The sequence below is a fragment of the Ictalurus punctatus genome, chromosome 9 (assembly GCF_001660625.3).
Source record: "Ictalurus punctatus breed USDA103 chromosome 9, Coco_2.0, whole genome shotgun sequence".
Lineage (NCBI taxonomy): Eukaryota > Metazoa > Chordata > Actinopteri > Siluriformes > Ictaluridae > Ictalurus > Ictalurus punctatus.
The window spans coordinates 3,750,245-3,777,097 of record NC_030424.2 but is presented as its reverse complement, the minus strand read 5'-3'; the positions used below and the strand labels follow the sequence as shown (position 1 = coordinate 3,777,097).

General features: G+C 42.7%; 1 protein-coding gene across 1 annotated transcript in view; it reads left to right on the top strand.

The window, feature by feature from the left end:
- Positions 1-23,160, top strand: part of lrfn5a (leucine rich repeat and fibronectin type III domain containing 5a) — a 46,481-nt gene extending 23,321 nt beyond the window's left edge. Inside the window, exons 2-3 of the mRNA XM_047157493.2 lie at positions 12,043-13,450; positions 21,041-23,160. Coding sequence (XP_047013449.1) covers positions 12,063-13,450; positions 21,041-21,986 — 2,334 coding nt within the window. The 5' untranslated portion in view covers positions 12,043-12,062 and the 3' untranslated portion in view covers positions 21,987-23,160. The remainder of the gene's footprint in view (positions 1-12,042; positions 13,451-21,040) is intronic.
- Positions 23,161-26,853: the final 3,693 nt, after the last annotated feature.

Sequence of the window (26,853 nt, the reverse complement as noted above, 5' to 3'; positions counted from 1 at the left end):
AGATTGTGTCTCTGATAAGCCTCTCAAAGCATTTGCTGACAATGGAGGTCAGAGCAACAGGGTGCCAGTCATTCAAGCAAGTTCCCATAGATTTCTTCAGTACAGACACAATGTTGGACCTTTTAAATCGTGTGGGGACTGTAGTCTGTAGTAGACAGGCAGAGGGAGAGGTTGAAAATGTCAGTAAAAACACCAGCTTATTGGACTGCGCATACTTAGAGGAGAAAACTCCTGATTTGGGATCTGAATTGTTTTGCTCGGCATAACGTCTACGCACTTCCTGATGAAACATGTTATGGTATCCAATGAAACCTCGATGACTCCATCGGAGGCAGACCGAAACATTTCCCACTTCATGTGATCAAAACAGTCCTGTAGCATAGAATCTGATTGGTCTGACTAGCAGTGGATCATTCTGAGGGCGGGTGCTTCCTGTTTCAGCTTCTGCCTGGACAGGAGATTGATCCGATTTGCCGAAAGGCGGGTCGGGGAGGGATTTGTGGGTATCCTGGAAGGAGGAGTAGCATTGTGGGGACTGGGCCCAAAACCTGTATTGCATGTAATGTGTAGAAAATATTTTGGAGTTATTGTTCTGAGAATGGCTTTGTTGAAGTCTCCAGTCACAATAAACACTGCCTCAGGCTACATGGTTTCCTGCTTCTGGTCTGTGTCTGTTTGAGGAGGGATGTGCACAGTTGTTGTAATAACCACCATGAATTCCCTCCGTAGCCAGTATGGCCGACACAAAAGCACGAGCTATTCCAGTTCAGGGAAGCAAATAGACTTGATCGAGCGTACGTTCCTCTGATCATACCACAAGTTGTTGACCATAAAACATACACCCCGTCCTCTGCTTTTCCCCGAAAGGGCTTTTGACTTGTCTGCATGGTGCACAGAGAACCCCTTGGGCTCGATGGCTGAGTCTGGAACCTCCACAGACAGTCCCTCATCTTTCATTGGTAGGAGATCTGATCTGTGCTCTAAACTTGCATAGCTTGTTGTCCAGAGATGGGCCAAACTGGGTCAGAGCTTGTGGCCTGCCAGCCATACTTGGTGACATCTTGGAGTCTTAACCTGATAAGTTGAGGATCATTAAGGAATAGAATTGACATGTGAGACCCATTAAGGAATCAAATTGACAAGCTGAAACCTTTTAAAGTCTTAAGTTGATTCCGTATGAATCTTTAAGGAATCAAATGAAGTGGTAATCCTAAAGGAATCAAATTGTTAAATGGAATTATAAAGTAAGGAATCAAACTGTTAAGCATGAATCATTCGAAAATCAAATAATTTCAAGTTTATAGCATTTTTAAGCTGTAACCTGTAAAGACTCATGTGTGAATCATTAAGGAATCAAATCAAAAGAGAATCGTTAAATTTATATATTCAGTTTATGCATAGAAATGGTTAAAGAATCAAATTGCTATGCCTGAATCGTTTGAAAATCAAATCACATTTACAGTGTTGTTAACAGCACCATGCTGAATAGAACTGATAATCTTCTAACCTTTTAAAGAGTCATATTAATAAGCGGGCATCATTTAGGAATCAACATGTTAAGCTGGAACCTTTTAATGAATAAAACTTTATGTGGGAATTTGTTAAAGAATCAAGAAATCAAGAATGATGAAGGGAACCATTAATGAACCAAATTAATAAGCTGGGAATTGTTAAAGCATAAAACTGTTAAGATGAATGAAATTAATAAGTGGGGATCATTTAAGGAATCGGACGTTTTAAAGAATCAAACTCGTAAGGTAAGCTTGAATCATTTAAGGAATCGAACTGATTAGAGGGAATCATTGTAGAATCTAGTGAATCAAATTCACATCATTGTTAAGGAATCAAATCGATCAAATTCACGGACTGTTCCTGAGTGCTGTGGACTCCACTGTACTTTTTATTATTATGGGGTGATTTGTGAAATAAATTTGTTTAATGAAGCTAATCAGTGACAATAGTGGTGCATGCAACGAGCACACACACACACACACACACACACACACACACACACACACACACACACACACACACACGTGTATTATCAAGAGTACCTGAAACGCTGAACAGTAGTGAATGTGCAAATGGAATGCAAAAGTGTCTGCATGCGTGTGTGTGTAATGCCAGAGCATGAAGAGGCATAAGATATTTGTTTGCTTTGACTTTTCTTCATGACCACTGCAAAATCTGAAATCACTTTCCTAAGGGCAGAAGTGGAGGGGGGGAGGGGGGGAGAGAGAGAGAGAGAGGGGGGGAGGGAGGGAAGGAGGGAGGGGGGGGGGAGGGGGGGAGGAGAGAGGGGGGGGGAGGGGGGGGGATACATGGACAAATGTCTCTGAGAAAGAAAAAACAAATCAAAAAGGAGGAAGGAAAAGAGAGAAAGAAACAACAAATAAAAGAATGAACAAAATTAGTGAAAAAAATTAGTGTGTGCGTGTGGGGTGTGTAGGTGTGTCTTTGTGTGTAGGTGTGTCTTTGTGTGTGGGGTGTGTAGGTGTGTCTTTGTGTGTAGGTGTGTCTTTGTGTGTGGGGTGTGTAGGTGTGTCTTTGTGTGTAGGTGTGTCTTTGTGTGTGAGGTGTGTAGGTGTGTCTTTGTGTGTGTGTGAGGTGTGTAGGTGTATCTTTGTGTGTGAGGTGTGTCTTTGTGTGTGTGAGGTGTGTCTTTGTGTGTGTGAGGTGTGTCTTTGTGTGTGTGAGGTGTGTCTTTGTGTGTGTGAGGTGTGTCATTGTGTGTGTGAGGTGTGTAGGTGTGCCTTTGTGTGTGTAGGTGTGTCTTTGTGTGTGTGTGTAGGTGTGCCTTTGTGTGTGTAGGTGTGTCTTTGTGTGTGTGTGTGTAGGTGTGTGTAGGTATTCAGGGTGTCCGTGTGTCCTTAAAAAGTCTTAAAATGTCTTAAATTCCTTAATCTATAAGTAAGGTCTTCAATTATCATTACAATGTCTTAAATTCATGTTTCAAAGGTGTTAAAATGCAGCGGAATGACACGGTAAAGCGGATGTAGATGTGGTTGGTTGCTGTGTGAGACGGTAAAGCGGATGTAGATGTGGTTGGTTGCTGTGTGAGACGGTAAAGCGGATGTAGATGTGGTTGGTTGCTGTGTGAGACGGTAAAGCGGATGAAGATGTGGTTGGTTGCTGTGTGAGACGGTAAAGCGGATGTAGATGTTGTTGTGGCTGGTTGCTGTGGGAGACGGTAAAGCGGATGTAGATGTCGTGGGAGACGGTAAAGCGGATGTAGATGTTGTGGGAGACGGTAAAGCGGATGTAGATGATGTGGCTGGTTGCTGTGAGACGGTAAAGCGGATGTAGATGATGTGGTTGGTTGCTGTGTGAGACGGTAAAGCGGATGTAGATGTCGTGGCTGGTTGCTGTGGGAGACGGTAAAGCGGATGTAGATGTCGTGGGAGACGGTAAAGCGGATGTAGATGTCGTGGCTGGTTGCTGTGTGAGACGGTAAAGCGGATGTAGATGTCGTGGGAGACGGTAAAGCGGATGTAGATGTCGTGGCTGGTTGCTGTGGGAGACGGTAAAGCGGATGTAGATGTCGTGGGAGACGGTAAAGCGGATGTAGATGATGTGGCAGGTTGCTGTGAGACGGTAAAGCGGATGTAGATGATGTGGTTGGTTGCTGTGTGAGACGGTAAAGCGGATGTAGATGTCGTGGCTGGTTGCTGTGTGAGACGGTAAAGCGCATGTAGATGTCGTGGCTGGTTGCTGTGTGAGACGGTAAAGCGGATGTAGATGTCGTGGGAGACGGTAAAGCGGATGTAGATGTCGTGGTTTGTTGCTGTGGGAGACGGTAAAGTGGATGTAGATGTCGTGGGAGACGGTAAAGTGGATGTAGATGTCGTGGTTGGTTGCTGTGGGAGACGGTAAAGCGGATGTAGATGTCGTGGGAGATGGTAAAGCGGATGTAGATGTTGTGGCTGGTTGCTGTGTGAGACGGTAAAGCGGATGTAGATGATGTGGTTGGTTGCTGTGTGAGACGGTAAAGCGGATGTAGATGTGGTTGGTTGCTGTGGGAGACGGTAAAGCGGATGTAGATGTTGTGGCTGGTTGCTGTGTGAGACGGTAAAGCGCATGTAGATGTTGTGGCTGGTTGCTGTGTGAGACGGTGAAGCGGATGTAGATGTTGTTGTGGCTGGTTGCTGTGTGAGACAGTAAAGCGCATGTAGATGTTGTGGTTGGTTGCTGTGTGAGACGGTAAAGCGGATGTAGATGTGGTTGGTTGCTGTGGGAGACGGTAAAGCGGATGTAGATGTTGTGGCTGGTTGCTGTGTGAGACGGTAAAGCGCATGTAGATGTTGTGGCTGGTTGCTGTGTGAGACGGTGAAGCGGATGTAGATGTTGTTGTGGCTGGTTGCTGTGTGAGACAGTAAAGCGCATGTAGATGTTGTGGTTGGTTGCTGTGTGAGACGGTAAAGCGGATGTAGATGTGGTTGGTTGCTGTGTGAGACGGTAAAGCGCATGTAGATGTTGTGGCTGGTTGCTGTGTGAGACGGTAAAGCGGATGTAGATGTCGTGGCTGGTTGCTGTGTGAGACGGTAAAGCGCATGTAGATGTCGTGGCTGGTTGCTGTGTGAGACGGTGAAGCGGATGTAGATGTCGTGGCTGGTTGCTGTGTGAGACGGTAAAGCGCATGTAGATGTCGTGGCTGGTTGCTGTGTGAGACGGTGAAGCGGATGTAGATGTCGTGGCTGGTTGCTGTGTGAGACGGTAAAGCGCATGTAGATGTCGTGGCTGGTTGCTGTGTGAGACGGTAAAGCGCATGTAGATGTCGTGGCTGGTTGCTGTGTGAGACGGTAAAGCGCATGTAGATGTTGTGGCTGGTTGCTGTGTGAGACGGTAAAGCGCATGTAGATGTTGTGGTTGGTTGCTGTGTGAGACGGTAAAGCGGATGTAGATGTTGTGGCTGCTTGCTGTGTGAGACGGTGAAGCGGATGTAGATGTTGTGGCTGGTTGCTGTGAGACGGTAAAGCGCATGTAGATGTTGTGGTTGGTTGCTGTGTGAGACGGTAAAGCGGATGTAGATGTGGTTGGTTGCTGTGTGAGACGGTAAAGCGGATGTAGATGTCGTGGCTGGTTGCTGTGTGAGACGGTAAAGCGGATGTAGATGATGTGGCTGGTTGCTGTGTGAGACAGTAAAGCGGATGTAGATGTCGTGGCTGGTTGCTGTGTGAGACGGTAAAGCGGATGTAGATGTTGTTGTGGCTGGTTGCTGTGTGAGACGGTGAAGCGGATGTAGGTGATGTGGCTGCTTGCTGTGTGAGACGGTGAAGCGGATGTAGATGTTGTGGCTGGTTGCTGTGAGACGGTAAAGCGGATGTAGATGTGGTTGGTTGCTGTGTGAGACGGTAAAGCGGATGTAGATGTTGTTGTGGCTGGTTGCTGTGTGAGACGGTAAGGTGGATGTAGATGTTGTCGTGGTTGGTTGCTGTGTGAGACGGTGAAGCGGATGTAGATGTGTGCGACGTAAAGCCGGGTGACTGTGTTACACTCGGAGTGTGTGTGCGGCTCATCTGTGTTTTAGAGGAAATGACGTCACACACCGACTTCATCTCTGTCTGAGTTTCTAACCTGCATTTACACCCAACACACACCAGATTCACTTTGGCTTTACATTTGACTAATCTCACACATTTCAGTGGGCAGAGGTTTACAGCTTTTCACCTGATTGATGATGAGTGAATTTTTAAAAACCGGATCCCTGCAGTTTTCCGCCAAAATAAAAGCCACAAGTTCTAACACATAAAAGTGAATTAATTAAGAAATATATTACTATTTGTACCCCAAATAAAAATGTATTATTATTATTATTATCATTAAGTATTATTCAGTGCAATAGTAATATTGTAAAATAACAGAGTTTTTTTTTTTCTTATATCTTCTTCTTTACAAATATTTCTGTACATTTATAACACTACTTGTTACATTACCCTGGCACTAAATTAGAAAACTCCTGGTAAACACTGCTGAGGAGGTTTCTAATACAGCTGCTCAGGCACTGATGGTACCTTTCACCTCTTTTTCTCTTCCGACTGCCGTAATCCATCTCTCTATAATAGTTTTTTCCTCTCTTGGAAAGTCATGGGAAGGAAATACTGGATTTTTTTCTTTCACTGTTGGAGTAAATGGTAATTCACAAAGGATTATTTGCTCTGGTCTCCCATCTGCCTGTGTAGAAATTTACCCTGCTATAGTTTATTAAACCTAGAAATGGATTTATTGGCATGAACACTATCCATTATAGCTGATGTATCGTGTAGCATGACTGAAGTGATGTACAGGTATTCAATGTTTTTTTTTTTTTTTAAGGAAATGTCTTGAATATGGTATTAAAAAGTATTAAATTTGAAGTGCTGATACCTGCAGGTACCCTGGTATGTGTGGGGTGGGTGATAGGTGTGTGTGAGGGGTGTGTGATAGGTGTGGGTTGGAGGATGATAGGTGTGGGTTGGTGGGTGATAGGTGTGGGTTGGAGGGTGATAGGTGTGGGTTGGTGGGTGATAGGTGTGTGTGAGGTGTGTGTGAGGGGTGTGTGATAGGTGTGTGTGGGTTGGAGGGTGATAGGTGTGGGTTGGAGGGTGATAGGTGTGTGTGAGGGGTGGGTGATAGGTGTGGGCTGGAGGGTGATAGGTGTGTGTGAGGGGTGTGTGATAGGTGTGGGTTGGTGGGTGATAGGTGTGGGTTGGAGGGTGATAGGTGTGTGTTGGAAGGTGATAGGTGTGTGTGAGGGGCGGGTGATAGGTGTGTGTGAGGGGTGGGTGATAGGTGTGGGTTGGAGGGTGATAGGTGTGGGTTGGAGGGTGATAGGTGTGGGTTGGAGGGTGATAGGTGTGGGTTGGAGGGTGATAGGTGTGGGTTGGTGGGTGATAGGTGTGTGTGAGGGGCGGGTGATAGGTGTGGGTTGGTGGGTGATAGGTGTGGGTTGGAGGGTGATAGGTGTGGGTTGGTGGGTGATAGGTGTGTGTGAGGGGCGGGTGATAGGTGTGGGTTGGTGGGTGATAGGTGTGTGTGAGGGGTGTGTGATAGGTGTGGGTTGGTGGGTGATGGGTATAGGTGTGGGTTGGTGGGTGTGTAATAGGGATGGGTGGATGGGTGTGTGATAGGTGTGTGAGAGGGGCGTGCGATAGGTGTGTGTGAGGGGTGCGTGATGGGTGTGGGTGAGTGGGTGGGTGATAGGTGTGGGTTGGTGGGTGTGTGGGTGTGTAAGGGATGGGTGGGTGGGTCGTTGTGTGATGGGTGTGTGATAGGTGGGGGTGGGTAGGTGGGTGTGTGAAAGGTGTGTGTGTGAGAGAGAGGTGAGTGTGTGTGAGGTGGGGAATGAGCAGTGTTCAGCAGTTAACTTTACAGGCTGATGAGTATGACCTATAGTGACCTAGATTAAGGAATATAGATTAATGTTCTGAGGGTTCTAAGCCTTTATACACGAATGTTCTGAGGGTTCTACGCCTTTATGGACGAATGTTGTGAGGGTTCTAAGCCTTTATGGACGAATGTTCTGAGGGTTCTAAGCTTGTATGGATGAATGTTCTGAGCTTTCTAAGGCTCTCGGACCGTTCTAAGGATCAGTGCTACAGTACTCGGATATAATGGATTTAATTGTTCGTGCACTCCATATAAACACTGAGTGCTGAGATCAAATCGTTAATGTAGCGTCCTCCATCTCACATCTGCCCTCGCCATTACACTCTCACACACTCCTCCCCCGCTCTCTCTCTCTCTGTGTGTGTGTGTGTGTGTGTGTGTGTGTGTGTGTGAGAATGAGAATCGATGGTAAAGAATTACAGCTGTGTAATGAACACGAGCAGCGAGTCTCTGAACGAGAGTGGGTCGCCCCCCACCCCCCCTCCTGCTCTGCCCTTTGTACGCATTACAAACCTGCAGATCGATTGCTCATCAACTCTCAGGCTTCGGGCCAAATGTATTGGCACCCCACAAACATTTTGATGCCCTAATTACATCCTGTACCGGACTGCACTTCAGCGCTGCACTATGATGAGGAAATGAATACGCTGTAGATACAATGCTGATTTATTTCCATCTTTATCACTTTATTATTATTTTTTTTTGTCATTTGTTCTTATTATTCTTATTTTCTTTTTATAAACTTAAATAAATGAGTGAACAAAGAACAAGAACGACAGAAAGAAAAACACGCAATTAAAGAAAAAGGTTCCAGTTAGAAACAAAACAGGTTTTTTTTTTTCAGCCTGTCGCCATAGGAGAACGCATAAGTTGCACAAAGAACCTTTTACTTTCAAGTTCTTCAGAGAACCATCTATTTACCAGTGCTTTAAACAACCCATAAATGGTTCTTCATAGCAGTGCCACAAGGAACCATGTTATCATAAGTTCTCTTAAAGCACTATTACAAGGGTTTTTTTTTTTTTTTTTTTTTTTTTTTAAAAGAGCAAAAGAACCAGGAGAACCTTCTTCAGTCCCACAAAGAACTTCATAGTGTTCACTTTAACCTGCTAAGGGTTGATACCTTGAAGAACCAATACACTGCTCTGAAAAATCTTTAGTATAATTAAACCTAAATAAACTTCTTTAATCTCCAAAGCACCATAAAGCTCAACTCAACAACCCTATACAATGAAAAATTATTTGTTTGGGGTTTTCTTTTTTTGACAAGAAGGAGGTTCTTTGCAGAACCTATGGTGTTGTAAAAAAAAAAAAAAAAAAAAAAAAAAAAAATTGAAGAACCTTTTTATTTTTTTTTTAAGAATGTTCACCCATGATTTGGATCCTAAATCAAAATGAGAAACCAAGGAGAAGGAAAGAAAGACAGGAAAAAAGAACGAAAGAAAGGAGATGAGGAAAGAACGAGAGAAACAGAGAGGAGGAGTGTAAGGATCTGAACGGTGTGTGATCGTTACGGCTTATACAGAAAAGTTCTATAATTGCGCTTCATAAACGACACGAAACTCGTTTTTGTACACGACGAAACCTTTCTCAATCTAGCGACATCAACTAATAAAGTTATTCGCAAGTGATCTGAAATCCTTTTGAACTTTTTCGAGTCGATTCTAAAATCATTAAAAAGTAAAACTCGGGTCTGGATGGAGTTAATGAGCCCGATGTTTGTTTGTTTGTTTGTTTGTTTGTTTGTTTGTGGCGATTGACTGAAAGGAAGGTTAACGAAAGTGCTGAATGGTGGGTGCCAATATTTTTGCACAACACTGAGGAAGTAAATTGGGCTCTGATTCACACGAATGTTTATTTTCTCCTGACAGAAATAATCAAGCCTGAGACTTTCCTCCGTAAACTATTCATTATATATTATTTAATTATTATTATTATCATACTCTCCTTATTAACATCGGGAACGGTGACACAACTTCAGCCACCATTTTGTTTCTGGGAAAAAATCAGAGGTGAGATTGCGCTAATTAACATTTATCTCTTAGTATTTATCGCCCTACTAAAAAAAAAAAAGAAAAAAAAATGAATCATGCTTCTGTTTTTAATGATTATTTATTATAATTATTATAATACTGTACAGTTATTGAATCATATTTATGCATTTACTTTTCCATGTTTTTTCACAATGTTAAAACACATACATTTATTTATGTATTTATTTACTTATTTATACATGGGGGGTTACATAGTGGTCTAGCGGCTAATGATCCCCCGCTCTCACCGCCAATGCCCGGGTTCGATTCCTGGCCAGGGAACCCCAGATGTCCTCCATTGTTATTGTCTACATACTTTCTGGTTTGTTTGTTTGTTTGTTTGTTCTCAGATTGAGCCTTCCTATCACTCTGAAGCACTTTATCTGTAATTATGCATTTTAATTATTTTTTTTTGATGCCACACTGGAATAAATTCTCAGTTTAATTGAGAAATGTTCTTGTGAAAATGTCATGAGATTAATTATCGGTATTGCGGAGTACATTTGCATCCTGACGTCTTTACCGTACCTGACGCAGCTAGCGGAGTGTGTTCGGCGTCTCGGCGAAGGTCTGAGACCTACTTCACATCCACAGGTGTTATGAAAGCTTTCTGTTTTTAACACGGTGTTAAAAGCGGCGAGGGTGAGTCAAGTGTGTGTGTGTGTGTGTGCACACCGGATCATGAGTCATGCTGAGAGGTGTGTCAGAGCCAGACAAATACAATGATGCTTATAAATATCTATCAAACTGTATAAATTAAATATGAGCCTAAGTGAGAGCGAGTGAATCGATAATGTTCCTGATCTGTGGAACACGCCGAGGAGCCGAGATCGTTCGTCTCAGACGTAATCGGAGCGCTTAGTCATGATTCCTAAAAAATAAATAAATAAAAAAACGACGACATGCTGCTTCACAGATCCGGTTTGTTTCAGGCAGGATTATTACACACCGGCATCCTTGGTGACGAATGAACACCTTCGTTAACGCTTACAGAGCTGAATTACGGGTTCTTCGGTTGTATCGCTAGATCTTAGAAGAACCTTTTAATTATCCAAAAGAACCCTTTGTATTATTCTTAAATAAATAAATGCACAGATAAATATATAGCGTAACGAGCAATACTATATAGAATTAATACAAACAGTAACAATTAAATACACAAATGACTGAATATTAATTACTTCTCAGTCCATACAGGATTTCAGAGTTGCTGTTGTTTGTTTGTTTTTTTGTTTGTTTTTTTGTGCTTTTTTTTTTTTGCGGAAATCTACTTAAACTGGTGACATTACAATTGCACGGAATTTTACTGCACGCTCTTTCGCGGTGAAGTTTGTTGATAAGTGAGATCTTTTAACTGTACGCGTGTAGTCAAGTGCATGGCTTTGGCTGAATGCGCGTTGTGATGGTCACATGACGCGTCTTGGCCCAAATCTGTGGTAATTTAGAAAAATCGCAAGGCCCTCCGAATATTATGGAGTTTCCTTGATTTTTGTGTTCAGTTCTGCCGTCGCAGAATCCCGGAGGAACTGACCGGTAAAATGTATTTGTATTATAAAAACAGTAACTACATTTATGAGAGAACCATTCAAATTTCTGTCTCGAACCCTACAGAACCCAACAACGGTGTTTTCCTATCGTAAAAGGTTCCAAGTGGGATCCTTATTTAGAAAGAAAGCTTAAGAGCGCTAGAAGAACTCTTCGCAACCAGAACCTGTGAGAGGTTTAAGATCGGAAATGCTTTGGGGGAAAAAGCGGTTCTTTGGGTAATTAGGGGTTGGAACCATTTCTGAAAGGGAAACACTTTGTTGTAATCTGTGTTTTCTATCCAGTCGTTAAGGATTCCCCGAAAGGAACAACTGAAAATCCCCTGAAGGTTTCAGTGGTTGAACACTTCTCTTGACTTTGATGTACGTGGTAGTGTTTGTTCATCCACTGGTGCTGGTTCCTGGTTGTGGAACTTGAACGACGGACCTTCCTGGTATTGGTCTTTCGTGCACGTTCATGGAGGTGTTCTTCATATTGATGTGGAGTTTCACTCCCCCACCCGGTTCTCTGATTGTTTGGTGCTGAGGTTCATGGTTGCTTCATGGACACTCTGGCTGAGTGGTGTATCATTTAGAGGTGTAGTGGTGGTTGACCTTGGCATGGTGTGTGTGTGTGGAACTGTGATCAGGTAAACAACGGCAGCTTTGAGAAGGCTCTGCTACCTATCTTGGAGCTACCAGTCCCTGAAGGAACTACCTTCACGATCTACATCTCAATTCAGCACCATATAAGTTAGTTCAACTCCTCAAGCGTACTTTCTCGCCTTTAAGTCTATGAGATTAGTGTAAAGCAGTGTGAAACGGACACCTAAAGTAAACTGTTCTTGGTGGACCTGAGAACTTTTAAAAGTGAATATTTGCTGAAAAAGATGTTGGAAAGGTACAGGTCTGGAAAACTACTGGTAGAAATGATTCACCTGTTGGTCAGGAAGGGTATAATTGGCCTTAAATCAAGAATAATTCAGTAGGATTTGCTTGCTCACCCCTCGATTGTTGGTTGTTTTGGTTCACCACGGGGGTAGATGAAGTTGGAACGTTTACCAGGTTTATATTTAAATACACAGAAATGCTTATATGATATGATCTGCTTTGTTTCGCAGGTGTCCGAACCCTCTTTACAATGGAAAAGCTGCTCGTCTGCCTGTTGGTCATTGGAATGGCAGTGAAGGCCCAGATCTGTCCGAAGCGCTGCGTGTGCCAGATTTTATCGCCCAACCTCGCAACACTTTGCGCCAAAAAAGGGCTTCTGTTTGTGCCACCCAACATCGACCGGCACACGGTGGAGCTACGGCTTGCGGACAACTTCGTAACTAGCGTCAAACGGAAAGACTTCGCCAACATGACCAGACTCGTGGACCTCACCTTGTCGAGGAATACGATAAGTTACATTACGCCTCACGCGTTCACGGACTTGGAAAACCTTCGCGCCTTGCACTTGAACCATAACAGGCTGACTCGGATAGGAAATGACACGTTTAGCGGCATGTCCAAGCTGCATCATTTGATTCTCAATAACAATCAGTTGACTCACATCCACCTGGGAGCTTTTAATGACCTTCTGGCCTTGGAGGAGCTGGATTTGTCCTACAACAACCTTGAAACAATACCCTGGGAGGCAATTCAGAGGATGATCAGCCTTCATACACTCAGCTTGGACCACAACATGATTGATTACATTCCAGAAGGCACTTTTTCCCTGTTACAAAAACTCAACCGACTGGATGTGACCTCCAACAAGCTCCAGAAGCTTCCACCGGATCCTCTTTTCCAAAGGGCGCAGGTTCTGGCAACATCTGGAGTGCTCACGTCTTCATCGTTTGCCCTGAGTTTTGGTGGAAATCCTTTGCACTGCAATTGCGAGCTGCTCTGGCTTCGCCGACTGAGTCGTGAGGACGATTTGGAGACTTGCGCGACCCCTGCGCACTTATCCGGACGATATTTCTGGTCTATTCCGGAAGAGGAGTTCCTGTGTGAGCCACCGCTTATCACGAGGCACTCTCAAGAGATGAGGGTGCTCGAAGGTCAACGCGTAACCCTTCGATGCAAAGCGAGAGGAGATCCTGAACCCGTGATCCACTGGATATCACCTGACGGCAAGCTGGTCTCGAACTCCTCGCGTACCATCATTTACAATAACGGGACCTTGGATATCTTGATCAGTACGGTCAAAGATACTGGATCCTTCACTTGTATCTCTTCGAACCCAGCCGGTGAAGCCCACCAAACCATCGAGCTTGTCATTATCAAGCTTCCGTACATCAGCAACAGCACCAATAACATCCAGGAGCCAGATCCGGGCTCGTCGGATATATCCACGTCCAGCAGAACCGGAGCCAACGGAAGTAACCACACAGCAGACTCGAAAGCGAGCTCAGATAAGCGTGTGGTGATCGCCGAGGCCACTTCATCCACAGCGCTCATTAAGTTTAACTTCCAAAGGAATATTCCTGGGATTCGCATGTTTCAGATCCAGTACAATGGCACCTATGATGACTCTCTTGTTTACAGGTAAGCTAATGCAGTTTATAGTTCAAAGTGCTTTTATTGACCGAAATCCTTAAGGACGATGACACATAATGCATAAGAGTTGATGATGATGATGAACTTTTTCAAGCGAGAATGTAAAAACACGAACCTGTGAGTTCAGCATCAAGTGATACAAGTCCTCATGCCAGTAAAGTTCCTCATATTCAGAGTCGGTTTCTGCACATATGTTCTGAGCTCCCTTTTAAGATTATGCAAATCACCTGTGTGTCGTTCATCTCCCTGGAAGTTGCTAGATTTATTTATTTATTTATTTATTTATTTATTTATTTATTTTTTGGAAAGTGTCCAAGATGAGGTTTGTCAATAGCATCTGTTCATAATGTCGATGTTATTAACGAATAAGTAGGTCTCGCGAGTGTATTTACAACCAAGACATACATTTCAGCTTGTCATATTGCAGTTCGATCAAACTCTGTGACTGACCGTCACTCGACCTGAAATCACGCAGGAAAAATGCGCTTAGGTCGGAGACGCGCCTCTGCTTTAAACAGACTCCGCCCCTGCGTACGTAACTCTTGCGTCGATTCTGAACAGAGCCGAAGTCCGTACTTAAATCTGGGGTCTGAATACAGATGTGTGTAGCTTTACTGTTAAATCCTCACTACGCGAGTGTGACTCAACTCCGTATACGACCCGTGATGTACGAACGTGGAAGAAGAAACAACCGCATCTCCTAATGTTTTCATTTGGAACATACGGTAAGTAGTACGGTATAGTTGTTTAACTTATGCAGTAGATCGTATACATTTTGGCTACTATATTGACATATCACATTTCAAAAAGCAAGATGGCCGACATCCAGAGGTGGTGGTGATGATGATGATGATGATGATGATCATAATGATGATAGCGGCTGCTCCACGCCCGCCTGATGCGACACCGATGACTTCCTGTTTTGTACAAAAGATTAGAAGAGCGCATGAGATGCCATTAGAATGAAATATAAATCACAACAAATTAAGAAAATTTCATTTCATTAAAAGAAAAAAAAAAAAAAAAGGGATGTGAGGTGAAAAATATTTGGATTTTAGTTTCAAGGACGTCCTTTATTTCAATCAACAGCGGATTCACATCATTGTAAAAAATACAATACGGGATAATAGACGCGCCCTCGGCTAATTGTTATTTTTTGCTAATTGAAAAAAACAAAACAAACACACACAGTCCTCACTAATGGAGACTTCTGGACCTCGCTGTGTTGCTAGAAACGCTTATGCGAGTGTGCGACCGCAACTTTTAATTAGACAAAGGCCAATAATGGCAATTAACTTAATGAGTGCGTCTCATTTTCATTGTTAAGCGACTGATGGGTAATTGGACCCGAATTAGCTTTAACACACGACAAGCTCGTTGTTCTTCCCCGTCAGATTTCATACACGGCTTATAACTCCCCGACCCGAAAAGTTTGGCTGTGCAGGAAATGAGCACCGCTGTTTAAGCTTACAAACCAAAAAAAGCATAAAACTAAATAAATAAATAAAAAATGCTGATGATAATAACGAACAACAGCAGCAGCAATAATTAAGACGTAAGAAGAAAATGATATAATAAATGAAGCTCATGGAGATCAGTGTGCTGTATTTCACACTAAATGCCATCTGTTGCTCATAAATAATAATATTAGTAATAAATGCTTTTTATTATAAAAGCCCAAGGACACTTCACGAGGTTGACACTTAACACACACAAAAACCCCGCATACATATTCATTCACGCATGTGTTTTGCATTTCATCAAATAATCAGAGATCTAATTAAAGAGCGAGGAAAAACAAACAGGAACATGCACAGTCTGAAAAATCTCAATAAACCAAGACGAGCGCGAGTCTGCGGTGATATTTTATGGTTAAATGAAACGAATAGAGACGGAAAACAAGAAAACGCATTCTCGGACGATTACAATTATTTATTTATCTATCTATTTATTTATTAGGCATGATTTCGATTCATTGTTTATTTGATATATTTTTCATGCAGTATTGTTCATTTATTTATTTTGTATGTTTGTATTTATTTATTTATCGTATATATGATCAATTTTTCTTATTCGTAATTCTATATATTATTTATTTTATTCATTATTATTGTATTTAGTATCCCTTTATTTTATTCATTATGTATATATTTTTTTTAATTTGTAAAAATTCATGATGTTTGTATTAAATTTATACGTTTTTATTTTCACCATGCTAGTACAGTTTTTTTTTTTTTTTTTTTTTTTTTTTTTTTTTTAAATAAATTTTTAACATTTATTTACCCCATGTATTTTGGTTTTTTTGTTTTGTTTTGTTTGGTTGTTTTTTTTTTTTTTTCTTTTCTTTTTTTCCTTCAGTTAGTCATTTTGTCAAATCCAACCCACTAGCTATCAAACAGCCGCGGTGAAGGCCAGCACGTGCTCACGTCCTCCACGACACTTCGAAACATCTACGTGTCTTTCCTCACCTGCATACGCAAACTCACGGATGCGTCTGATTGGCAGACGTTTGAGAAACCCCGCCCCTCCCGTCCCACCTGGAACAGAGCGAACGCTTTTAGCCGTTCCGCACGCAAGTTCTGTTTTCAAAATCCAGCACCGTGATAAAAATGTAACAATTACTGAAATACAAAAAAGTAATGTCGGCTCACGGCTACCGGTACGCCATTGATTCTTTAAGAGCGCAGCTTCTGCGTTTTCTTGGAAAAGCGGAGGATTTTCAGTCGCTGCATAGAGGGGGAAAAAAAAGCACATCATTCCGAGTCTTTAAGTGCTTTTCGGCGTGGCATGGGGCTGCTGATAATTGCATTGAGAGCGCCGTCTCTGAGTGCAATAACCATCAGCATGTCTGGAGGGAAAAAAAAAGCCCTCGATCACTTCCATTAGTGAACCAGAAAATGTTCTGCTGCTGAAATTCCTGAGCTGGGCTTCAGGATTCAGCGGTGATTTACTGAGAGGGTCAGAGAAGAAAGTGTAGAAGATTTTAAACAAAACAACAACAAAAAAACCTCAATAAAACGACACCTTTAATGAATATGGAGGTTTTATAAATCCCTGTCATTTCAAATAATTAAAAAAAAATCTTTCATTTATTTTTGCAAATAAGTGTTTTAGCAGGTTGCTAATGTGTAATTAATGACCGCGCTCTCCTGTGATGGTTCGTACACACACACACACACACACATCCCACTGTTACTGAGAAAATATCGTTTATTTCTTGATAGTTAAATATGATAAATGTGAGAAAGAATACGCTTGAACAGATATGGATATATCACTTTTTAGACAATAATCAAGACGAATCAAGATACTTTTACACAAAAAACAATATAATAATAATAATAATAATAATAATAATAATAATAATAATAATAATAATAAAATGAAGGGAAAGTAAACTCTCTGCTGGTCATGAAGAATATACTCATGACTAGTCACATTTATTTATTTAATTGTAATCGTAAATTATTCATTTATTTAGTACTTAATTCTTCTTCTTCCACTTTATAACAGCACTGTTTATTTAACTAAAGGTGCAGCAAGCCCCGCCTCCTCTCTCATTTCATTGGTTGGCACACGTAACCAATCCTGATTGTTTCTTTCCCTCTTAGCGTTAGAATTAGACATCCAATAGCAATTAAACAATCTAGAACAATGTTTTTAATAATAATAACAATAATGATGTTTTTTCGAACACTTATATTGTTAACTGTATACAGCGATAAATAAACTAAAAATACAACCGGGATGCTTTATGTAGTAACGCATCTCTAAAGAATAACACGCTTTTGTCTCAGTAATCTGAATCCTGCCTATTGCATAACCCCACCTCTCAAAGTTTAGGCCACGCCTCCTACCTTGTGAAAAGTCATTCATCTTCAAAATTTTGCGCCGTGACCTGTTTTTATCTCATTCTTTTAAACCATGTGTTTAGCTGATTGATGCTAAACTGGGCTAAACATGCGCTTCCCATATCTGTTAGCCACATTCTTTATGCTGAAGGTAGTGTAAGAGGAACACTGGGAGGAGTTTGTGCCTCAATAAAAAAAATCATTTGAATCCTTCTGACTCCCCGAAAAGAGTCGTTTAAATAAAAGAGCGATTCGTTCCTGAATCGCTGATCATCAGAGCGATGATGAAGCAAAAATATCTACAGTATGTGCTGCACCGCTACTGTTCAGAAGTGAAGGCTCCAGGATTAGACGGTACATATGAATCAATAACGGAGCTCAGGTTTCCGCTCCGAGTTCAGGAACTAGGACGGAAAGAAGGAGAACACAGACAGAGAAGGAGAAAGAGAGGAGGCGAGATGTCTGCAGGAGGGGGGGGGGGGGGGGTGTGGAGGTTACTGTGATTAAAATCGGTTGAAAAGGATGTACGTAATCAGTCAGAAATCTCACTACAATTTAGTAAACACCTTCAGACGCTGCGTCTGTTGTAATCTAGGTCACATGACTCACAGATCTTTCTTCATCACAATGCATAAATTAGGAAAACAAAATCTCTGGTTAGCAGAGAAGCAGGAAAAAAGTCCAAAAAAAAAAAATGGAAAGAAGACGCGTGTATGTAAATAAATAAATAAACCCTATAACCAATTTGTATTAATTAATTTATTATTAATTCGTTTCATTAATAAATTCAATAAATGTGTTCTTTTTTTGTAGATTGTAGTAAATATAGGTCTGAAAGGGTTAAATTGTCTTGGTAGGTTTTTTTTTTTTTTGGCAACGTTTTTAGACCATATGGAAGTTTTTTTTTGGACTTTACTGAATGAATGAAACTGAAATGAAATGAAATTTGTGCTGAAGTGTTGAAAAGTATTTTGTGCTGAAAGAACGCTGTTTATTTTTGCCACGGAGTTCACTGTATTCAGTGTTTTATTTCTCACTGTGGGTGGGGCTTAACAGCACTTTACTCTCATTGGCTGGTGAGATTTGGATGGGCAGCTCCTTCATTGGTTCTGGATGCGGTTCTCTGTATAGTCTCAGTGTCTGTGCTGTGTAGTGGAAATGCCTCACTGAGTTAGTATATTAGTATGTGATTGATATTGGAGGTTTGGGTCTCGTACCACTATTTAAAAAAACTATTTTTTTAGATGAGCTCTCAGGAGCGGCACGGAGCGTCCTTCTCCTCTTTTTCCCCTCCTTTCCTCCTCCTGTCCTCCTCTCTTCCTCTCCTCCTCCTCTCCTCCTCCTTTTCTCCTCCTTTCCGCTCCTCCTCCTCCTTTCCTCCTTCTCCTCTTCCTTTCCTCCTCCTTTCCTCCTTCTCCTCCTTTCCTCTCCTCCTCCTTTCCCCTCCTCCTTTCCTCCCCTTCTCCTTTTCCTCCTCCTTTCTGCTCCTCCTCCTCCTCCTTTCCTGTCCTCCTCCTTTCCCCTCTTCCTTTCCTCCTCTTCTCCTTCTCCTCCTCCTTTCCTCTCCTCCTCTCCTTCTCCTCCTCCTTTCCTCTCCCCCTCCTTTCCTCCTCCTCTCCTTCTCCTTTCCTCCACTTCTCCTTCCCCTCCTCCTTTCCCCTCCTCCTTTCCTCCTCTTCTCCTTTTCCTCCTCCTTTCTGCTCCTCCTCCTTTCTGCTCCTCCTCCTTTCTGCTCCTCCTCCTCCTTTTCCTCCTCCTTTCCTCCTCCTCCTCCTCCTTCCTCTCCCCCTCCTTTCCTTTTCCTCCTCCTTTCTGCTCCTCCTCCTCCTTTCCCCTCCTCCTTTCCTCCTCTTCTCCTTCTCCTCCTCCTTTCCTCTCCTCCTCTCCTTCTCCTCCTCCTTTCCTCTCCCCCTCCTTTCCTCCTCCTCTCCTTCTCCTTTCCTCCACTTCTCCTTCCCCTCCTCCTTTCCCCTCCTCCTCTTCTCCTTTTCCTCCTCCTTTCTGCTCCTCCTTTCCTCTCCTCCTCCTTTCCTCCTCCTTCTCCTCCTTTCCTTTCCTCCCCCTTTCCTCTCCCCCTCCTTTCCTCCTCTTCTCCTTCTCCTTTCCTCCTCTTCTCCTTCCCATCCTCCTTTCCCCTCCTCCTTTTCTCTTCTCCTTTTCCTCCTCCTTTCTGCTCCTCCTCCTCCTTTCCTCTCCTCCTCCTTCTCCTCCTTTCCTCTCCTCCTCCTTTCCTCCTCCTCCTCTTCTCCCTCCTCTTCTCCTTTCCTCTCCTCCTCTCCTCCTCCTTTCCACCTCCTCTCCTTCTCCTCCTTTCCTCTCCTCCTCCTTTCCCCTCCTCCTCTTCTCCTTTTCCTCCTCCTTTCCTCTCCTCCTCCTCCTTTCCTCCTCCTGTCCTTGTCCTCCTTTCCTCTCCTCCTCCTTTCCACTCCTCCTTTCCTCTCCTCCTCCTTTCCTCTCCTCCTCCTCCTCCTCCTCCTCTACTTCAATTAGAGTAAATCACTGCTAAGCCACGTCTCCTCCACGTCCCCATCATTTTCCAGCCATGTCCCTGTCACGGCTCCACCACTTCACAGCCACTTCTCCATCAGTTCCCAGTCACGTCCCAGTCACGTCCCAGTCACGTCCCAGTCACGTCCCAGTCACGTCCCTCCTCTCACTCACGTAATCTCTTACAGCTGTAAATCTGCTCGAGCCTCGCCATACCTGCGTTGGTGTGCTATCGCTCCCCGAGCCTTTTTTCGCTTCACACACTGAACAATGGCATCACTTATCGAGCAGCCGCATACACACACACACACACACACACACACACACACACACACACACACACACACACACACTCTCCACCTGTCTCTGCTTCAGTGAGACACACTCGCCCCATTCAGAGCACTGAAAGGATGCCTGTGCATTCAGAACACACGCGCACACACACACACACTCACTCACTCGCTCACACTTTCAGTGGAAATGGATTTAGCCGCTAGCAAAGGAGTCTGACTGAATGAATGGAGATTGTAAAGAAAAATGGGTTTGTGATTGGAGTGAAGTCAGTGAACAGCGTGCGGAAACCATTTCAGCGTCCGGTCGAGTCAGTGTTAATCGTCTGCTCTGATAACGAGACGTGAACGGAGCCGAGTTCTCAATTATTATTGTCAGACTTAATCGAATGGTTAATCATGTCGCGGATCATGAACAAAATCCGGGAAGATAACGATATCTTATGATTTTCACACACACACGCGTCTATATTCTGTCTGCTTTGAGAGAAAAACAATCAACATATAACTCGCTAAAGAGCAACTTGAAACTTTTATCTGTTTCTAGCTACGTCAGCCATGTTGCTTCCTGTTCTCACTTACGCTATAGCAGCTATAAACAGTCCCTCATGCAGTTTACACACACTCACACACTCTCACACACACACACTGTATAGTTTTATTTAAATGCAAGGTTTTATCTTAACTATCAACTTTTTTGAAATTATTGGCACCCCTACTATTAATAATTTCTAAAAGGTCTAAGAAGATTGTAAAGGACTGCATGTGTGCATGTGGACTTCCTGTTCATAGTTCACGTGAATAGTTGCGGATGCCTGGGCGGCGTTAAAGACCTTTTATATATCGATTGTGCTTAATGATGAGCGCTTATAATGAACAGTGGCCTTATCTATGCGTTTTCCGAACTCCAAGTGCTTGATTGTGTTGTTTTTCTTCTCGTCCACACACAGAATGATTCCACCGACGAGCAAAAACTTCCTGGTGAACAACCTGGCGGCCGGGACTCAGTACGATCTCTGCGTCCTCGCCATCTACGACGACGCCATCACGTCCCTCACGGCCACGCGCGTCGTCGGCTGCGTCCAGTTCACCACCGAGTCCGAGTACCTCCGCTGCCACTTCATGCAGTCGCAGTTCCTCGGAGGAACCATGATCCTGATCATCGGCGGCATCATCGTCGCCTCCGTTCTGGTCTTCATCATCATCCTCATGATCCGTTACAAGGTGTGCATGAGCAGCGACCGCGCTAAAGGAACCGACGCCGCCACCAGGGTGCAGCCCGACGCCGCCGTCAGTCCCATGGCCAATAAAGAGGGCGCGGTGGCTCCCGAGGGTGGCGACGAGTGCCAGAAAAGCTCCGCCCCCGGATTTCCGGATTCCCTCACTCAGTCGTCAGAGACTTCTCTTCCTGATTGTTCCACCGAGACGTCCGTCGTGAGCCAGAGTTGGGACACGGGAGGATCTTCGGGGTCCATCAAACCCAAACGGAGACCGGCGCCGAAGCCGGAGGAGAAGACCGATCCGGTGCTCGGCGCCGAGACGCACAACACCAACCGCAACAACTCGAAAACACCACTCCTGCGTTCCGTTCCGCCATCAGGCCCCGCCCCTTTGCTGCCTTCTCGCTTCAGGGACACACCCATCCTGAGGAGGGCGCCGCCTCGTCCCTGCGTATCGAAATATCTCACACTGCCGGCAGAGGGGACGCGAGCTGCACCGCGCAGGTACTCGCTAAACGAAGACTTTTCCAAACACCACTACTACGCCGGCAAGCCCGGGAACGCTCGGTGTAAGCGGAGCGTATCCATGAACGGAATGCTAGCCAGCGTGGAAAATTCGGATATGGATAAAGGGGTGTATTCCAGTTCAGAGTGGATCCTAGAGAGCACGGTGTGAAAGACTAGCTAGTGTCCTACATCACGTGTGTGTGCATGTGTGCGTGTGTGTTAATGATTTTTAAAAATTCGTAAGAATTCTCACGATCCAGCCGGTGTGTAACGTCGACGGTTATTAGCGGTTAGTGCTCGTAGCTTTAAAATTTCACAGCACCATTTATAAAAATCCAAATTGTACTACGTACACGCCGTAGAATTCTTACGAATTGTGTGTGTGTGTGTGTGTGTACACATTTGCATGTGAGTTTTGCAGTTTTTTTTTTTCCCTCTCGTTCTCAACACTTGTATTTTTTTATTTTATTAGGTTTTTTTTTGTTTTGTTTTTTTTATAAATATCCAACTTCTCTGAAAGCTCACGGATAAACAGGACGCTCGCTTGCCTTGAGGAAATTTCCTCATTCTGCTCATCGCGCTGACAAAAACAAACACGTCAGTGCCTTCTTATTAAAAAAAAACAAAACAAAACAAAAAATGAAAGAAAAGGAAAGCGCTCCAGCCGTTTGAGGACCGTATTTCTCCAGACTGAGGAATATTTCACGCAAAAAGCCTTTCTTAACCTTTCTTTAAAGGGAATAACATTTCCTGAATACGACAGAGAGACAGAGAGACAGAGAGAGAGACAGGCAGACAGACAGAGAGAGACAGAAAGAAAGAGAGAGAGAGAGACGGAGAGAAAAGTAGAAAAAAAAAACCACACGGTATTAAATACTCAAAAAGACTGGACCTGTTAGTAAAGTGATATTTTTTAAAGAGAAAAAAATTCAAAACAAATCAAAGGGTTTTTTTCTTTTCTTTTCAGTGACATTGATATTGCCTTAATTTGAAGGCACGGAAGTAAAAAAAGAAAGAGGAAGAAAAAAAAAAAAAAAAGAGAAAAGAATAAGTGTACAGAAAGACAACATCTACTGTGTTGGTATGTTGTGTAAAATAAAATAAAAGAGAAAAAAACAAACGACTACATGACGTGTTTGTCAGTGGTGTCATGACGGTGTTATAAACACACAAAACCGGTCCCGCTGAACCCGGAGACGAATAAAGCGACGGAAAAGAAAGAGTAAGCAGTAAAAAAAATCGAACATTGTACGTCGTGTGATTTTTTACGATGCGGTGCTTCTAGAACTCGCTCGTGAAACGTTTACGATTTCCAGACTTTCTAATCAACTAACAATTTATTTTATTTTTTTTTTTGGTAAAATATTCGATTTAATGTTTCACCGTGAGAGTGTTTTAATATCTTCCTTTTTTCCAGTCAAATTGTTGTTTTCCTTTTCTTCTTCTAAACTGGAAAAAAAAACAAAAACGATCACGTGTGATGAGGGAAAGGGGGCGGGGCTTCCGCGGCATCGGTTAACATCAGAGTTTTCAGACTAGCAACGTGGTTAGTGCTTAAGAATAAAAGTTTTATTTAATTACCATTTTACATTTAAGGTGGTCAAAATCGCCATCGTGGGTTGCTTTTTTTTTTTTTTTTTTTTTTTTTTTTTTTTTTTTTCCCAAAATAATTTTATTACTTTCAGATTATGAATAATTCTTAATTAGTAAATATTACACATCGCTAACTTACGTACGGTTTAATTTGAAATTAAATCGTCACTAAAGCGTGAGCCTGTGGGTCAATATAATGTTCAGTAACAGCCTGTTTATAAGCAAGTAATCACTATCTAGCTTGTTATAATTGATATATTTCATTATTCTATGACCATTTTTTATGTTACTTTATTGTTTCATGTTAAACCTGAACCTGAGTACAGCAGGACAGGAAGTGAGTCTTCCTACTGACTTTTATTATTATTATTATTATTATTATTATTATTATTATTATTATTATTATTATATGCAGACTTGTATGAGATAATTAACGAGTAAACTACATATTACTTGCTTATAAATAGTTTATTACCAAAATTTCAATTAAAATGTTACTTCTGAGCATTTTATACGTTTAATTTTTGTCCATTATGTTTACTTTGCCAGGTTCTCACAGGGGCCTGAGTCATATAAGTTCAATTATATAAGCTTTTATAATAAGTTTCCTTGTTTAATGATAATTTTAGGTTTAATTTGTTGTTCAATGTTAAACCTGGACCTGAGAACAGGTAAATTCCTGAAATTGTTTATTTATATATTTATATATATATATATATAAAATATCATTTCTATATTTTTACATTACTTGCAGATTCAGAAGCCATCTATAAATGGGTCATATTTTGCTTTTTAAACAATTTTTAAAATGTTTAAAACAAAATTTTTTATTTTATTTTATTTATTGGATGTAATATGACAGGTTAACATTCTTTAATGTAAAAAAAAAAAAAAAAAAAAAAAAAAAAAGCATTATTTGCCGCATATGTACTATACATTATTGCAGTACCTCTATTTCCAGGCTTCCTGAAACGCTCCTATCGAGTTCCGGGTTCTCCAAAGCCCCTCCTTCCGAAAAGCCCAGAGTGCTCTGATTGGCCGGCTGACCCGTTGCGTTGTGATTGTCCAAAAACCTCAAGCGTGTGTCGGAAATATAACGCCCCTTACCATAATCGCGAGCTTCAGCTTCCAAGGCTTCTAAAGCGATTCTAAGCTCCTAAGCAGCATGTCGGTTTTACCGTATGAGTTCGAGTCTGATTCAGAAGACGCGGATGATCAAGCGGACCCAACTCTGCGAACACGACTTCAGCAGAATGTTTCACAGTGGTAAGTATTTATTTTCTAACTCTCACCTTTTCAGATACGATGTAAATTCTAACTATGGCTGTACGCAGCTTGTGTGTGTATATAGGCACTCGTGTGATATATCTTTGGAAAGCTAGGATTGTTCTGATCGGATTTGATGTAAATCGTTTCAAGATACAATCACAACAGCAGCTACGATCAACGTCTCCGTCAGACCACCGACATACAAACAAACACTTACAACACGGAAGCGACTTCGCGAACTTTAGCTAGTGCATTAGCAGACGTCTACAACTGAGCCACAACACAGAACTCCACATTTGAACAGTCAATAGCAGATGCTTCATAAAATAATCAGATATGCGTACATTCAGACACGCAAGATTGTCATTGAGCAGAGTGGGGATTGGGCATTTTTCAGGAGTAGCCTCCGTGTAGCTTGCGTTGTACTCGCCCAGGTTCAGGGAGGCGTCTACATAAAATACGCTGTGCACAAGTATGCGTTCGGGTTGTACGGCTCAGGAACAGCGTTATAAATAAGCAGAAACCTCTGATTCCTGAATTCGTCCGTTTTCGGAAGGCTAAACACACAGCGTCTCCACGACACGGCGTCCGAATCTACTGAAGCCCCGCCTTCTTTCTTCATGGCTGCCTTTGAGGAGGATTATGCTGATGTTTCACGTAGTGACGTAGACGTTTGCGGAAGTAATACCTGAACTTCGACTGTGGTGTTTTGGGCAGGTTTGGAGCGGTGTTCTCTGTTAAATCCCTTCTGGGGAGATTATGAGCTTTGTGACCTTGCAGATGTTCTGCATTGGACACCCGGACAAAAGGAAAACATTCAAAATCATCATATGACTCCTTTAATGGCTGTGTATTACTTGATTATAAATAGTTTATGAACAAACTGTATATTAAAACGTCGCTTTTATGTCACTTTTAAATGTCCTGGGCATTTTCTACATTTATTTTTTTAAAATCCAAACTGTTTAGTGAGTTTGTGGCAGTCGGTGAGGGACAGGACAGGACAGGACAGAACAGAGCGGAACGGCGTGATGCTAATCCGGTATGATGCTAATCCGGTATGAATGAGAGTGGCGTGAGGGGATTAAAGATTTTGCGTCGCGTGTAGACGACGTATCGATAATCCGCTGATTTTGGATTGCGATTGGACGGAGTAATCCCCGGCCTGTGGGAGATTTCTGATTCTGATTGATGTGTATTTAAAACGCTACGCTCTGAAAATAAACACACACGCACATTACAGATCAGCACAGGGAAGTCCAGGGAGCCCATTGTGTCCGCGGTTTTTCTTCAGATTCAGAATCGACTCGGATTCCGGTTCAGTGAATCAGGAAATCGAAGTTCGTGCGTCACGTCGCTCGTGCTGTAGATCCGTAACGCCGGTTCTGAAAAGGCTTCTGTTCGGATTTTTAAAAAAAAGCGTCACGTGGATCTTTTCAGTCGCGGCAGCTCCATTTAGAATCGCTTTTCCAGAACCGGATTAATCTTAAGCTCACGATAAGATGCTTTCACACTCACGAATCATCGCCGCTGTTGAATTTTAACAAGACGACGGAGGCTAATCCGCGTCGGAGCCTCGAACGCCCGCGTGGGATTCTCGGAAACGTCTGGGAACGCTGCGGAGATGGAACACGCGCTGGAACTTGCTTCACATATCTTCCATGACGTTATTTGTAACTATAAATGGATAAAAAGTCTGTCAATCTTTACAAAATTTGTACAGTGAATATAAGAGGAATAAAAGATGCAGCGGTGGACAAAGCGGGAAGAAATCGCCAGGGACGTGTTTAAACGGTCTCTCACACACACACACACACACACACACTGGCCTTGAGTATTCATGACATTTCATTTAGTAGTTAGCTGTTCATTTCTGCAACACCTCACTGCATCACATCGTGACCTCGACGTGTCCGAGCGTCCTTCAGCTGATAATCTTCAATCTTCGCTCCGTAACACTGTTCTAGAGGAACGTGTGAGATTACAGCGCTGAGTCCTGCAAGCGTCATATTCCGAACACACTCTGGAAATAAGAACAGGAAAATCTACAAAGCAGTAGTGTTTACGGATCGCGATCGGCCACGTTCAAATATATATAAATATGGTTGGAAACAAATAATAATAAATAAAAAGCTAAAAGATATGAACTGTGCTATAGCAACAACCAAAGAAAA